Consider the following 17479-nt stretch of genomic DNA (forward strand, 5'->3'; position numbering starts at 1 on the left):
ATGTTGAAGAGCATGTGTATCACCTTCGTCTGGTACTTGGGAAATTGAGAGAACACCAGTTCTACGCCAAGTTCAGCAAGTGTGAATTCTGGTTGGAGGAAGTCAGATTTCTTGGGCATATGATTTCCCGAGACGGAGTGGCCGTTGATCCTAGTAAGGTGGAAGCCATTTTATCATGGCTGCGTCCGATTACAGTGCGCGAGATTCAGAGTTTCTTGGGGCTTGCCAGATATTACCGAAGATTTGTGGAGGGATTTGCTCGCCTATCTGGACCTCTCACAGCTTTGACTCGGAAGAATGCAGAATTTGTTTGGTTAGATAAGTGTGAGAGAAGCTTCCAAGAATTGAAGAACAGGTTGACGACGGCACCAATGTTAGCGCTTCTAGAACCGCATAAGCCATTCGTAATCTTCAGTGATGCGTCTAAGTTTGGTTTGGGTTGTGTCCTTATGCAGGAAGGACGGGTTGTTGCCTATGCATCTCGTCAGCTAAAGGACCATGAGAAGAATTATTCGACGTACGATTTGGAATTGGCTGTGATTGTTTTTGCTCTCAAGATCTGACGGCACTTTTTGTATAGGGAAGCATGTGAGGTATACACCGATCACAAGAGCCTGAAGCATTTGTTTTCCCAGAAAAATCTGAACATGAGGCAGAGGTGATGGCTAGAGCTAATCAGTGACTACCAGTGTGAGATCAAGTACCATCCGGGGAAGGCCAATATAGTTGTTGATGCTTTGAGCCGAAAATCGCACTTGGAAGATGAAGTCGAGCCGTCAAAATTGGATTCTTTGCTTTGTGGGATGAGAAGGCTCCTTATTGAAAGTTCACAGCAAGAAGAGATTTTATCTTCAGTTCTTGATATTCGGGTAACTGATTTTGAGGAATTGAAGACTCTTCAGAGGAAGAATCTGAAGCTGCTGAATATCAGAAAAAGGGTCAGAAAATCTCGAGGGCCGTTGCACTATGGTATGGATAAAGATGGAATACTTCGGTTCCGAGATCACAGAGTGGTCCCCAAAGATTCAGAATTCAAGGAGCGGATCATGGCAGAAGCTCATGCGGCCCCTTATTCAGTTCATCCCGGCAGTACAAAGATGTACCGGGACTTGAAGAAAAATTATTGGTGGGATGGAATGAAGAGAGATATTGCCTTATATGTTTGAGAAATGCCACACATGCCGTCAAGTGAAGGCCGAGCATCAAAGACCCGCAGGTATGCTCCAACCCCTCCCTATTCCTGAGTGGAAATGGGATGACATCACAATGGACTTTGTAGTGGGTTTGCCGAGGACGCCTAGTGGGAAAAATTTAGTTTGGGTGATTGTTGACCGGTTAACGAAGAGTGCTCATTTCTTGCCTATTAATAACATCGATTCCTTGGGTAAGTTGACCCGCTTGTATGTCAAGTAGATAGTGTGGCTACACGGCATACCAAAGAGTATAGTGTCGGATCGAGACCCAAGGTTCACGTCGCAGTTCTGGAAGAGTTTGCAGGCAGCTTTGGGTACTAAGTTCAAGTTCAGTACTGCTTACCACCCACAGACAAACGGCCAATCGGAGCGCACCATTCAGACCCTTGAAGACATGTTGCGAGCATGTGTCATGGAATTTCAAGGGAGTTGGAAAAACAATTTGCCGCTCATAGAGTTTGCATATAATAACAGCTTCCATGCGACCATTCAGATGGCTCCCTATGAAGCTCTTTATGGGAGGAAGTGCATATCGCCCTTGTGTTGGGATGAAGTCGGGGAGAGTAGGATAATTGGACCCGAAATAATTCAAGAGATGCAAAGCCAAGTTTGGATCATCAGGGATAAAATGGCGGCAGCTCAAAGTCGCCAGAAAAGCTACGCCGATACCAGGAGGAGAGAGTTATCTTTTGAAGAAGGTAATTGGGTTTATCTCAAAGTCTCTCCCATGAGGGGTGTTAAGCGTTTTGGTAAGAAGAGGAAACTGGATCCGAGGTATGTCGGCCCTTTTCAGATTCTGGAAAAGGTAGGGCCCATTGCCTATAGAGTTGCTTTGCCAGAGTATTTTGGGGATATTCATGATGTCTTCCACGTATCGTCCTTGAAGAAGAGCTTTGGACAACAAGAGCCACGCTTTGTCAACCCAGAGAGTATTCAGTTACAACCGGATCTCACTTATGAAGTTGTTTCGTCGTAGATCATGGATTGGAAGGAGCAACATTTGAGGTCCAAAACGATACATTTGGTTAAGGTGGCATGGGGAGATCCGTTAGCTCAAGACTTCTCTTGGGAGCGAGTAGCGGACATGAGGGAACAATACCCATACTTGTTTGAGTAAAGACGGTACGTTTCTTAATCTTGGTCACAGTTGATTTATGTGATTTTATGTGGCTTGTTTTAAGTTGGTAGTTGATCTTGCAAATTTCGAGGACGAAATTTCTTTTTAAGGGGAGGAGGATGTGATGACCCGCTTTTACGTGTATTTTCACTGAAGGGTTGTTTTTAATTTAATTAATATATTAGTTTATTTATTTTAAATTAATGTATTTTAATTAGTTTTTATCTATTTGATGTTGCGTTTTATTTAATTAGTCGTTTTACGGGTTTTTAATCTCGTTTTCGGCGGATTTGTTTTGCTTTCCGGAGTGAGGATTGGACCTCATTTCTTTCCTACATCTTTTCTTTTCCCTTTTTCCTTTTTCTCTTTTTCTCTTTTCTTTTCTTTTTCTTTTTTTCTTTTTCTTTTTTCTTCTTCTTTTTCCTCCCTTCTCTCCCTCGCGTAAACCCCCCCATTCCTCTCTCTCTCTCTCCTCTCCCACGCTGGAACCATCTTCAGCCCAGACCCACCACCGCCGGCCATCGTGCGGCACACCACTCCTACCAAAATCTTCCCTTCCCTCCGGTGAACCACCCCACCAATTTTCACTGCCAACGGAGCCGCCGTTTGGCCGAAAAACGCCCAACAAGCCTCACGAATTTTGCTCCGATCCGCCGCCGTCACTCCACCTCCGGCCACCATCTCTTCACCACTTCATCACCGGCTCCTTGCCGTCCTAACCCACCCATTTCCGGCCTCTAACAGCCACCGGAATAGCTCCCACGAGCTAGCTTTCCATTTTTGGAAATCCGACCTTCCTCCGCCGTTTCCGCCGCCACCCACAGCCAAACTTCACTTCCATTAGCTTCATAAACATACTTAGACCCTTCCCTATCAATCCTGAGCCTTGGTTTGTCCCCGTTCAAAAGTGGGTATTTTACAACCCACGGCCACAGTGAATTTTCACTGTTACGTTGCTTTCCTTCCGCCGTTTGCAACGCCGCGCGTTTTCTAAAAATACCATATAGCGCTGTAAGTATTTTCCAAACCCTACTTTTAGATTTAAATATATTTTGCTCTTTCAATAATTAATTGTTGTTGGTTGGCTGATTCCGGACTGAGTCCGAGGAGTTCGGGGGTCGGATGGATCGAGGACGGAGTGCTTGGTTTTTGCTTGTGTGCAATTGCTTGATTATTTGAGCCATGAGACGTGAGTTGCATATTGTGTTTATGTGTTTTTTGTTTTAATCGAGAAAATCCCGTTTTATTGGCGTAAATGGTTTTTGGGTGCGTGTGTCTCACGAGCCCAAGCCGAGATGGGTTATTATCTTGGTGGAGCTCCTCTAGTCACTCGGGAGTGGATAATACTGAGTGACATCCCCTGGGTTGTCGCAGGGCGATGACCGGATCACACGATACGGTAACGTTGTCGTGTCGACTCCGTGGTCCCTAGAGTGGCGGGGACTAGAGGATGGCCTGACCAGGTACGCGCGGGGCGCGAGTCTGGGCATCACTCGTTTAGGTGTCACATGCGTAGTCGTTACCTGCGGTGTGGCACAGAGCCAGGGTGTGCGGATGATCCCTAGGGGAGATCATGATGCATGCATAACCGGATTGTTTTTATGGTTTTCGGATGTGCGCCATTTTCTGGGAAAATGGCGAGGTTTGGTTTTCGAGGCTTTTGATCCATTTTCTGGGAAAATAGTGGTTTGGGCCATTATCTGGAATAATGGCGAGGCTTGGTTTTAAGGATATGTTTTTGTGGGCCAAATGGGTTTTTGGCGTGCGTGGAAAAATTATGTTTTACGGCGCATGTGCATTGATTTTTGTTTCATGCATATTGTTTGAGTTTTATATGTTTTTATCTAGTGGTGTTTGGAGTTTACTTACCTGCGGCACCATTTTTGGTACCGTAGATTTTGGTGCAGAGATCGAGGATGAGGAGGAGGAGGCTGAGCCCGAGGATGCGGCTCCTCCGGGATGCTAATGTTATGCTTTGTATTTTCTTTAAATTATATTTTTGTTTTGTAATATTTATTTATGTATGTTTTGAATAGCATTGTATTAAACAAGAAAAATTCTGGTACTTAGTTATTGATTTGCTTTTCGCTGCATATTTCTCGTGCACATTCGTCACTTATACACACACTTGGCACAAGTCGATAGGATGATGACCCGTGATGTCATCATCCAGACGTCTCGATTTCTCCGTGTCCGTGCATGGGGATTTGGGGGCATCACAGTATTTTAGGTAAGTGATTTCTCTATATTTCAGTTAACTATATTTTTTTAAACCTTCTAATATGTAGGTAAGTGATTTCTCTATGCTTTAATAAAATCATCTAGTTATAAGCACATGGCTTCTACATTATTGGCTTGTTTATTCTTGTGGTGGTAATAGTGCTAAAATTTAATGTCTTCTTCATTATTGGCTTGTTTATTCTTGTGGTTGTAATAGTGTTAATATTTATTGGCTTCTACATTATTAGCTTGTTTATTCCTGTGGTTGGTTTCTTAGCATAGCCCCCCATACACTGGTTATATGCAAATTTAAGCTTTATTTTGCTTTACTCATACAATTAAATTATTTTTCATACTATGTTTTAAGTTATTGATGATCTTGCATTCTCATAGGATTCTGTTTTCACATTTAAAATATAGTTTTAAGTTTTAAGTTTTCCATATTATGTTTTAAGTTTCTATTTTCATATTTAAAATATAGTTAAGCTATGAACAAAAGTTGGATGAAAAAACCTCGACATACAAAAGAGTATGTCGATGGTGTCAATGAGTTTTTGAAGTTTGTGTGCGAGAATTGTGCTACAAATTCATCGATTTGTTGCCCATGTAGAAAATGTGGATTATGAAATATGTTCATCCCCAACATGGTATATGATCAGTTGATTAACTATGAAATTTCTCAAGGTTATACCATTTGGCATGCTCATGGGGAGAGAATAGGGGGGGCATCTTACCATGCTACTTATGCCCAAAATAATAATGAGCAAATAAATGAAGGCTCTAGTGGGATGACAACCATGTTACATGACGTTTTTCCCATGTTTGATCCTGAAATAGTTGAGGATGGGCCTGAAATAGGTGTGGATGCTGGAGAGGCTAGAGTGCAAAATGAAAATCGACAAGGTTCTAGCGAAAGAGTTAATAAATTTTACAATATGTTGAAAGATGCTGATGAGCCATTATATGAAGGGTGTACAAAACATACTAAGTTTAGTGCTATCGTACGTCTCTGGAATATGAAGTGTTTGAGTGGATTGAGTAATAGCATATTCACATAACTGTTTGAATTTGTGAATGAGTTGCTCCCACCAGGAGCATCATTGCCTAAAAATGCATACGAGGCAAAGAAGTATATGAATGAGTTAGGTCTTGGATACGAGAAATCTTAGTATGTCCGAATAGTTGTATGTTATTTTGGAAGGACAATGAGAATATGGAAACATGCGTGGTATGTAGAGCATCAAAGTGGAAGCAAAAGGAGTCTATGGATGATAGGTCTAAAAAAGGTAAAAAAAATTCCAACTAAAATATTACGGTGGTTTCCGTTGAAAACAAGGTTGCAAAAGCTTTTTATGTCATCGAAGACTTCTTCACAGATGAAATGGCATGCTATGAGCCACACAAATGATGGGGTATTAAGGCATCTAGCAGATGGCATGGCTTGGAAGACGTTTGATACACAACATGATGATTTTGCCTCTGACCCCGCAATGTTAGGTGTGGTTTATTTGCAAATGACTTTAATCCTTTTGGGAATATGAGCATTTCTTATAGTACTTGGCCGGTTATGTTGGTACCTTACAATTTACCTCCTTGGATGTGCATGAAAAGATCAAGTTTCATGCTATCGTTGATTATACCAGGACCATCATCACCTTCAATAAATATAGATGTATACTTAGAGCCTCTAATATCATAATTAAAGGAATTATGGGAGGTTGGAGCACCAACCTGTGATATTTGCTCTAGAGAGATGTTTACAATGCACGTAGCTTTAATGTGGACAATAAATGATTTTCCTGCGTACGGTGATTTGTCTGGGTGGAGTACAAAAGGTCTTTTAGCATGTCCTATTTGTATGGGTAACACACGATTTAGATGGTTGAAACATGGAAAAAAGTTTTCCTATATGGGGCATAGACGATTCTTGCCAAGTGATCATAGGTGGAGAATGATGGCAAAAATATTTGATGGTATACGAGAAATTGATCATTCACCTATTATGCCAACACCTAATGAAATCTTGAAACAATTAGATGATTTAAATTGCAATAATAGAACAGATCGTAAAAGAAAAAGAGTTATGGCATCGACTAATGTTAAGGAACACACATGAAAGAAATGTAGTATTTTCTTCAGTTTACCTTACTGGAAAGATAATTTATTGCGTCATAATTGATGTGATGCACATTGAAAAAAATTGGATAATATTGTTGGCACATTGTTAAATATTGATACAAAATCAAAAGATGGCATAAAGGCACGCCTTGACTTACAAGAGATGGGTTTGAGACCACAACTTCATCCGATTATAACAGATGCAAACAAAACATATTTGCCTCTTGCTATTTTCACAATGAGTAACAAAGAAAAAGAAGACCTGTTGAAGATTATAAGAAATGTAAAAGTATCGGACGGTTATTCTTCAAATGTTTTATGTTGTGTCAAACTTCAACACCATACTATAGTGGGCATGAAGAGTCATGATTGTCATATACTGATGCAACAGCTCCTGCCAATTGCAATACGTGGGTCATTACCTAAGAAGATAATAGAAACATTAATTGAGCTATCTGGATTCTTCAGGAGAATTTGTTCCAAAACGTTGCGGCTTAAAGATTTGGACTGATTGGAATCTAGAATACCTTATGTGCCAATTAGAAATGATATTTTCGCCATCATTTTTCACGATATGATGCACTTGAATATACATTTAGTTGCAGAATGTAAGCTTAGAGGACCGGTTCATTATCGATGGATGTATCCCGTTGAAAGGTATGCTATAGTTATTGAATTAAAAACACATAAATCCATTAAAGTAAGAACGTATTTTTTGAAAAATAATAAAAGCCATCTAATGATTTATGTGGTAGGTACCTACACCGACTTAAGTTTCATGTGTGTTACAAAGCTGCGCCAGAAAGTTCCATTGCTGAAGGATATTTGCTGGAGGAATTATTAATGTTTTGTTCTCGTTATTTAGAATCGGCTCGGATGGTTTTCAATAGACCATCTAGAAACTCGGATGATTCTAAAGGGAAAGTTGTTGACGTTCGCCTCGATTTTACATCGTGGAGCCAAGCACATCGCTATATTCTCTTCAACTCTGACGATTTCAATCAATTCTACGTGTAAGTTGTAATGCTTGATACATACAAATTAAATTATATTTAATTTATATTTGTGTAATTGTAACAAACATTTGTGATGTCGTGAACATATAATAAGATGCACTTGGAAATAATGAGGAATACAGTTAATGGGAATCATTTATCGAATGACGAATTACAGAAGAGGCACGAAGACCAATTTTGTAATTGTTTCCAAGACTATGTATGGATTACACCCCCATTAAATATTGTATCACAATATTAATTTATTATGCCTCTGTAGCTAGTTTTTGTCATTTTAATCAATGCTAATAATCATACCTTTCAGGTAATGAAAATGGATGACAATGGAAGAAGTAAATTGGGCCACAAAGTTGTAATGCATTCTAAAGGTCACATGCGAGTTGCCAAAGAATTTAAGTGAATTGTCATCAGTGGCACAAAATATCGCACTAGGAATCACGAAAATGGGAAGAAAACTTATAATTGTGGTGTTAGTGTGTGTACTGATCAAGATGGCCATGCTTGGTATGGCCAATTAACACGCATAATTGAGGTTATATATTATGATGGGTCTCGATATGTATTATTCAACTGTGATTGGGCAGATGTTGCTCAGGGTAGAGGTTCAAGAAGGACGAGTTTGGCTTTACTATTGTAAATTTTTCTCATCTAGGACACATTGGTAATCGGATAACTAATGATCCGTTTATTTTATCTTCTCAAATATCTCAAGTATTTTATGTGGCAGATGAAAGATGCCCAAATTGGGTTGTCGCGTTAAGACAAAACCAAGAGACATGTATAACACTGGTGAAAAGGAAGTGACTGACGACAATGAGGATGAATATTTAGTCAATGAATATTGTATTAACACTTCCAACGATGAAGCTATTGAACCCGGTATTGACGATGTTGTGTGAACGCGAAATGACATAGATGGAATGACAATTGAAACTCGCTAATAGTGTTGAGGTTTCGTTTATATTTCTATAGGCTTGTTTACATCAATTTTCTTTTAGATAGGCCTGTTTAGTGGTATTGTTTTTGCTATAGCGTTTTTTTGGTACCTAGGGTTTTTAATTTTGTTCTATATTTTTTGTAAAATCCAAGTACTTTAATTGTTATTACAGTATTCCTCCGCCACAAGTGAGGGTTTATTAATAAATTCGGGCGGATGTTACTAATGGACATGTGACTACCCTCTCTTTAAGGTTTTTTTTTTTTTTTTAAAAAAACATGATATCTCTTAACACATAAATCTATCTCATATCATGCTCAAAATATTATTATTTCTATTAATTTGCATATATGCAATCTGTTTTTTTTTTTTGTATAGGTACATGGGTCCAAAAAAGAAGGCAAAAACTACCATACCACACTTGCCAAGACAATCTACAAGACTACAAGTTGTCCATAGTGAGACACAATCTGATAGGGCGGCTCATTCATTACCCTTTGTTGATGGGCCACCCCTTTCCGTTAATAGGATGGTGGAGTCATCACCTTTTATAGATTGTCCTTCTTGACCATCATTATGTTCACAGCAAGAGACCCAACCTTCTACATCTAGCCAAATGGGAGGACAACTATCCACACATACAGAGATGAGCAAAGAGACCGAGCCATGCACATCTGTACCAATAGCACCTAGTTCAGAAGTAGAAAATGTCAACTCGTGTTCTGACATTGGAGATCGCTTTGTCGTCGTCGTAGGTATGTTTCTGCTTTTCTTACTTATTATTTATTTAACTATGAATGAAGATTTACAAAATACTAACAATGTAACTAAATCCATTTTTGCAGATAGTAATGGTGATCGAGTAAAGAGACCATTGCACTCGATTCCTGACATTTGGAATCTTCCGGAAGGGAAGCGAATTGAAATGGACCTCAATCCTCTTGGTCAACCTATAAAAAAGAAAGACTCAAAGGTGGTAAGGTTTGGTGGTCTGATAGCGAGAAGTAATAAGTTGGTTCCAATAATTTACAAAGATTGGAGGTCAGTACCTAAAACCGTGAAGGAGGAAGCGTGGGGTCTTATAAATGTATGATTTTTTATAAAATCATATTAAAACATTATTATTAATTAATAGGTATATTTTGAAAAAAAAAAATTAGAAAGCTACTCACACACTTGTGTAAATTTATTTTGACTGTAGGGCAAGTTTAAAATTCCTGATGACAAATTAGATGTATTCAAAAATTGGATACTAAAGTACTTGGGGAAGAAATGGAAAGACTACAAGCATGAGTTGAAGAAAAAGTTACGTAATGAAAAAGACACCTCTGCAGCACAAGTTGTGGCAAGGGCAAGGCCCGATATAGTGGACTTAGAGCAACTGGCAGAGTTGGCCAATCTTTGGTTCCATCCAGAATATATGGTAACAGCACACACATTTTTGTTATAGATTTATAAAGTCAACCAACTAGTTATTTTCATAATTCTCATCATCTTTGTTATGTTATATTCAAAATGTAATAAAAACAAGGATTGTCGTAAGAAGCAGGTGATTGTTCATAGCAGATGATCAAAAAGTTTAGCAAAGTATGCTCATGAAGTGGTATTTATTTAAGTAATATTTATCTATTGTTAAATATTTGTTAGTTCTGTTAAATATTTGTTAGTTCTTTGTTTTCGATATATGAGCTTAATTTAAAATATTGGAAGCAGAAAAAATCAACTAGGGCATTGCCAAGTCAAGCCTAGTTGTTTGTCAAGATCCATAAGAAAAAGGATGGTACACACTATAATGATGAAACAAGAAAGAAAGTGGTATGTTTATTTTCAAATTTATTACTTTCTAAATTTAATGGATTTATAAGATGGAGAATAATGTGTATTTTTTATTGTCCATTACAGGTTGAGATGGAGGAACTTTTAACACGGAACACAAATCCTATAGAAATGGGGTCTAGATGAACCATGACTTGAAAATCAGATGATATTTATTCGAAAGTTATGGGCCTAGAACGGTCTGGACGTGTGAGCAGTTTCGGGTTTGGGTCAACCCCTACAAGGTAAACTTGTCAACATTCACTACCAACTTCAAACCAAGAAGATGGTATATCAAAGGAAGAGTTTGATGAAATGCGGAACGAATTAACTGAATTGTGGAACTTAGTAAACACATTCGTGCACGCACAGGTGAGCACCCCACATATATTTAGTTGATATCAGTCAACCTTATTTTGGAATTTTTGGACCCTCATTTGAATTTATATTCAGGCTTCAGGACAAAATCAAAATGAGAATGAAGAGGAAGAGAAAGATGAAGAAGAGGAAAATGCTAAAGAGGAAGATGAAGAAGAGGAAGAGAACGATGAGGACAATGATTGAGGGTCAGGATTATAAGTTAGACCATAATTGAGACTATATTTATGGTATTTTTCATATATCAACGTTTGCTCTGTTTAATGGTATTTGCAACTTTTCTTAATTAAGACTATATTTATGGTTATGCCATATATCGACGTTTGCTTTGTTTTGCTAAATTGGAATTAGGACGGATTATAAAAGGATAAGTGCTAGATTATGCATTAGTTTTACTACTCTTTTTGGAAGTTGTGAATCTTAGTATGATGTTTTTAACATATTTTGTTATAAAGTTCGCAAACGCGACATTCTTTTTAAAAAAAGAATAAATATGATATCTAAATTAAAAGATTAAATTTTTAATAATAGACTATTTTTTTCAAAAAGAATATTGTACGACACTTGCACAATTTTTAAAAGGAATGCACAATACTTACATTACTGTATTGTACATTACTTATTAAATATTAAAGGAAAGAAATTAAACAGCGTCACATTAAGAACTCGACACACGAACTCTTTTCTTTAATTCTATTGAACTTCCCTCCTTCTAGAACATGAATGCAATATATGGCATTTACAGGTAGAGCATCCTAGAAATTTAACTAAGATTTTGTGGATATTTTCGTATCATTTAAATCATTTTTTTTATTATTTTTATTATTTATTTTACTATCAATAAATTTATAATAGCCTTCATCGCTGACGCTATATATTATTACCAGTGTCACAATATATACTTCGACGCATTTATCAATTATAGCCGTTTCATTGATCAATTTTCAACATTTGGTAAACCCCACCAACGCTATATAATTATTACTTGCATAACATTATAAACGCCAGAAAACTACTTATTTACCAACGTAAAATTAATCACTAGCCGGCATTTGTTCAAACGATATAAGCGCCAAAAAACTCAATACTTTATCAACGTAAATTCTATCAATTGTCGGCGTTTTGCAAAACGCCGCTGATACTATATATTATTACCGGCGGTATATTAAAAACGCCAACAAATACGATTAATATAACAACGTATAATTAATAAAGTATTGGCGTTTGTTTAAACGCCGCCAAAAATATATATTATTACCAGCGCAATAATATAAATACCGGGAAACTACTAATTTCCCTGCGCATAATTGCTATCTTGGTGGCGTTGTTATAAATGCTGCCAAACCTATATATTAATTTACCAGTGGAAACATTAAACGCTAGTAAATTTATATATCTACCAACGCATAAACAAACACCGCAGATATAAATGCCACCAATTTTGCTTCTTCTTCTTCTTTTTGTAGTGGGTGGCTTGTGGAAATCCTAAAAGATAGGAATTGTGTAATTCCTAAAATGTAGGAATTGAGATCTTAAGATCTAGATTGACAAGGGCTGGCCGAAAATGAGTGGGATGGATAAGGTTGATGTGTTTTGGTGGGAAAATAAAATTTGAGTGAGTCAATCAAGGACTCTTGACCAATCACACAAATTATGGAAAATTGGGATGAAAGAAAATAGGATCTAGGGTTTCGACCAAGCCAAGGAAGCTATGGCCAAATTCTTCAAGTGAGATCTAGGGTGTTTTTGGTCTTGTTTGGTTATGGGAATTGATAGGTGGCGTGTAGGATTTGATGTGGGTCTAGGGTTTTGTGGTTTATAGAAATTGAAGGTGGTGTGAAAGTCAATGGTATAGGCTGGCCGAAATATGTGTTTAGGAGATGGGCATCGTCAAGAAACTTCAAGGAAATATCATGAACATGTGAGAAAACACATAAATACATGAAATCTTGCAATCCACCACACAAATCGAAATCTCAATGAAGGATTTGGCCTCTCCACTCCAATCAATCAACAAAAACATAAAATAAAGAACAAATGAACCAAATAATCTTTGATTCACGAATTGCACAAAGAATTAAAATGAAACCTCAAATATATTGAAGGATAAATCGAATCACACCTATTTTCAAATTGCAAGGCATGATTCTCTCCTTGGGGATTCACTAATTGCACCCAAAAAGAGCCCAAATGCAAGAAGCACCGACATTGAATAACTCTCAAGCCTATGGCCGGCCACTCAATGTTCAAAATGACAAAAAATCCTAATGAAATGTCTAAGAGTCCTATTTATAGAATTTACAAAGTGGAAACCCCCAAAAGGTCCCTGAGCAAATTAAAATAAATAAATAAAGCAAATGAAATAATAATTGACAAGTCTTTAAATAAAATAAATAAAAATAATAAAATAAATAATTTAGCCCATGATAGTTGTCACATACATGGCCCATGGTGGGCTATGGCGGTGCACAGTCCACGGTTAGGCTAGTTATGGTATGGTTCGTGGCTCGCTACATGGCATGGCATGGTGCCATGCGTTGGTCTGGTGGTAGGCACGACATAGCGCTATGCATCGCCTACTGATGATGGGTATGGCATGGTGCTAAGCCTAGGCCTGATAGTGGGCACAGGGTGATGCCGTGCTGCTGCTGTGCTGCCCAATCAAATGGCTTAGGTAGTGGTCCTGCATGGCCCGGGCTGGTGGCCTGGGGGATGGGCATGCATGGCCCAAGCTAACAATCTGGGTTATGGGGCTGCAAGGCACGGGCTGGAGCCTTGCGCTGGCTGGCATGCCACTAGCCTTGCCTGCAAGGCACGAGCTGAAGCCATATGCTGGATGGCGTGCCTATGAGGGCATGCTACTAGCCTTGCCTGCAAGGCACGGGCTAGCGTCGTGCCCTGGATGGCATGCCTATGAGGGCACGCCACTAGCCTCGCTAAGTGGAGATGGGGCACACATGCATGGGCGCAGGTGCACGCTCAAGGGCACATGCAAGCCTGCACACATAGTCTTCGTGTGGCCAGTAGCCTCCATGGTTGCCCTCTGCGTGTCATGGTCTGAGTCAAGGCCTACAAGTAGGCTAGCCATGTGACTGTCCTGACCCTCCATAAGTCGTTTCGAGGTGTGGTCCCGAACCATTCTCCTGGGGGTTGTGACAGAATCCCTTGAGACATAGTCCAGCCAGGCCCCCACCTATGGTTAGATGTAGCGGATTACTATAGCAATTTGTATTTTACAAACTCTTTTACATAATCTAGTGGAGCTCATTTTATAAACAATTCTCTAAATATTTCACATTTTTATATTATACATGAGCCATTTAGAGTGCTCTGAGCCGCTGCTACTCGCAGATCCCTCAATATCGTCAAGCTCAGCTACTAGAGGAATCGGTCTTTCTGGGATTGAGGGAACTGAAAGGTCTGTTTCCAACATTTTCACAACCTCATCCATTGTAGGCCTAGCATATAACTGTGGATGAGAGCACAGCACTGCAATCAGGACATACTTCTCTAGAACCTCCGGCACACCTTGCTCCGGCATTTCACTTTCAATTACATCTAAAGTTCTCCCTTTCCTCACCAATGACCATGCCCAATCTGTCACAAGTGAGGGCCGGCCCTCATTGCTGCCAATGAGAGCCTTCTTTCCACTCAAAAGCTCCAGAAGCACAACCCCAAAACTATACACATCACTTCTCTCTGTCAACTGACCATACAAGGCATACTCAGGAGCAACATATCCCATTGTCCCCGCCACCCTTGTGCTCATATGCGTCATTCCCTCCGGCGTGAACTTTGCAAGGCCAAAATCTGCCACCTTGGCCTCAAACCTCTCATCCAAAAGTATGTTACTAGTTTTGATGTCCCTATGTATAATCCCCGGTTGAGCCCCGTAATGCAGATAAGCCAATCCCCTTGCTGTCCCCAAGGCGATCTTCTGCCTCATCGGCCAACTTAGCTTCTTCTCCAAAGGACCAAACAAATGGTCATGAAGACTCCCGTTCTTCATCAGATCGCACACGATGATTCTCTGGTGACCCTCAAATGGAGTTGTGGCGGTACAGTACCCTCTCAAAGCAACAAGGTTGACATGCCTAACACTCGCAATAACCTCAACCTCATGCGCGAAAGTCGCATCCCCTGCAGCAGAACAATTCTTGAACCTCTTCAATGCAACCTCGGACCCGTCTGACAACGTGCCCTTGTACACATTCCCATAACCTCCTCTACCAATTATACTGTCCGTAGAAAAATTTTTGGTCGCTTTCTTGATGTCTTCGAATGTGAACGTCAATAAAGTAGTACCATCATGGATCGACTCCAGCTCAGAACCCAATCCCATTTCAATTTTACCGACCTGTCCTCTATTCTTCATGGTCATGATCAATCCCTCATTTTTTCTTCTTCTTCTTCTTATTCGACACAAAAACCAACCCCCACCAGTCAGGAGTAAACTTCCGACACCGCAAGCAATCAAGACAACCAAGATTACCTTCCGCCGATTACTTTTGGAGCGCGAGGACGTATAATCGAGCGAGAAGAGACACTTGGCAGTTCCTGTATCTGTAGGCCCGTACAGATTGGCGAATGCAGCCGCGTAAATCGAGGCGTATGCCGTGCAGTCAGAGACATTGTCGACGGAGGGCCCGGTCAGGTACGAGGCCTGAAGGGTGGAAAGACTGGTGGTGCAGGAGGCGCAGGGGGAGCTGTTCTCGAGGGACTGGTTGCAGTAGGTGACGACGTTGTCCAGGGTTTGCGGGGAGACAATGTCCTCGAACTGGGCCCTAGTGGTGATATTCATGCAGCCCCTGGAGATCCAGTCGGTCTGGAAGCCGCAGGAGGATCTGAGGTTGTCGATGAGAGCTTGGTAAGCGGACCAGCATGAATCGGACGAGTTGAGTGGGGGGAGGAACGAGTTGGTGCGCTGGAGGTAACGGGACTGGAGAAGTCGGAGGCCCTGGCTGATGTACTGGCACTTGATGGCGGGGTCCACTTTAGGGTGGTTGGAGTCTTGGATGAGCACTTGGAGGACGCCGAAGTCGAGAGGGCACGCATCGGAGTTGTTTTGTTGGGGAAGGGTCGGGGAGGGTAGGACTAAAGCCAAAGCCATGGCCACAACGAAGAAACGGAAGAGGACCATGGATTTTTGGACTTAGATATTATTGGCTATGGAGTTTTTGCTTTCGAGGTGATTAGAGTAGAAGTGTGATGCTTTGGTCAAGCCAGCCAGTTTGACAGTCTCGAATGCTTGCTTCAGACTTTGAGAAGAAAGTAATTATGAAATGAAGAGGAGAGAAGGAGAGGGGGCAGTGGCAGCAGTTTCCTAGAAGACACAACTCGGGACGCAAGAGACCAAAACGCACACCAGAAAAGATAATTCACGTCCACTGGTCAAAGTTGTTCAGATTTCCTTTCTTCCAAACAAATATTCTAACTAGATTTCACTTCAATATTGGGTCATTTCTGACGAGCGTAATGCATCATACATCTCACAATATATTTTCCAGCATATATTATAAAATAAAAATATTTTTATAAAATAATATACTTTTATAAAATATTTACAAAAATATTATTAATTTAAAAACATTATTACCTAAAGTATTGTGAAAATTATAAAATAAAGTATGTTTATCATTTTTCTTCTTACAATCATAATTCTTCCCTTTTTTATCATATATTTTATATATTTTAATATTACTTTTTATTTTTTATTACAGATCCGTACAGCAACGCCAAAAAGTTTTGGATATTTTTTTTTTTTACAATTTTCTTTAGTTTTGGAGGATGATATTCATTCCACACTGTATATTTTATATATTTTAATATTATATTTTATTTTTTATTATTTTATTTTATTTTTATTAAATTAATTAAATTATTTTACTTATTATCTATACGTTATATATTTATTATAAAATGATAAGCAGAAACATTCTTTTATCTTTCAAAGTGATAATGGGCTTAGTAGTTGGATTTAAATAGTGTTAGATATATTATTAAGAAAAATTCTGCTCAACTTCTTACTATTCACACAATTTCCACATATCATATTTGTTTTAATTTTTATTATTTTTTTCTTTTATTAAATATTTAATATATGAATAATGAATAGAATAACTAAATTAATTTAAAAAGAATAAACTCAAAAAAAATATTTAAAAATTTAAAAAATTTAAAAAAAAAATGATATATGGAAGTTAAGAGATTATGTAGCATTGCTCTATTATTAAAATGAGTTTTATTCGGAAAATGGCAGGCAATAGTGATTTTTAAGGAAAACTCTTTAATACTTTCCACGAAAGTAGTATCATGGGAAGCTTCAAGTTGCCAGCTAGGTCGTCAAAATTAAACTTTTCTCTAAGATGATAATAATAATAATTAGTGTTAATAGAGTTGAAAAGTCTATGCATATCTCTACAGAAGTCATTTTGAATAAACGGCAGCCGATTGTCAATTTCAACTCCTAACTGCTATTAGTCTTTGATCACTTTACGTCAAGAGGATGCTAACGTTGATTTGTTGAAAAACCGTTCTTGGTGTTTAAAACGTGAGAATTGAATTGGTACTCGATCGCTTTGGATTAAATATGATAAAAAACAAAAATAACTCTAATTATTCCCTATTGATGCCTAATGACTTTTAGATAGCACTGATGATGTCAGTAAACCTTAAATGAATCGGT

The 17479-nt window shown here is 38.9% G+C and overlaps 1 protein-coding gene across 1 annotated transcript; it reads right to left on the reverse strand.

Annotated features, from left to right (window-relative positions):
- Positions 1–12871: 12871 nt before the first annotated feature.
- On the reverse strand, positions 12872–16142 carry LOC122314983 (probable LRR receptor-like serine/threonine-protein kinase RKF3). The gene has a single exon (XM_043130648.1). The coding sequence runs from the start codon at positions 15932–15934 to the stop codon at positions 14087–14089; it is 1848 nt and encodes a 615-aa protein (XP_042986582.1). The 5' UTR covers positions 15935–16142; the 3' UTR covers positions 12872–14086.
- Positions 16143–17479: the final 1337 nt, after the last annotated feature.

Source organism: Carya illinoinensis, chromosome 7 (assembly GCF_018687715.1).
Source record: "Carya illinoinensis cultivar Pawnee chromosome 7, C.illinoinensisPawnee_v1, whole genome shotgun sequence".
Classification (NCBI taxonomy): Eukaryota; Viridiplantae; Streptophyta; class Magnoliopsida; order Fagales; family Juglandaceae; genus Carya; species Carya illinoinensis.

Excerpts from the sequence above, each read along its gene's own strand:
- LOC122314983 (XM_043130648.1), bottom strand. The coding sequence starts at position 15,934 with ATGGTCCTCTTCCGTTTCTTCGTTGTGGCCATGGCTTTGGCTTTAGTC.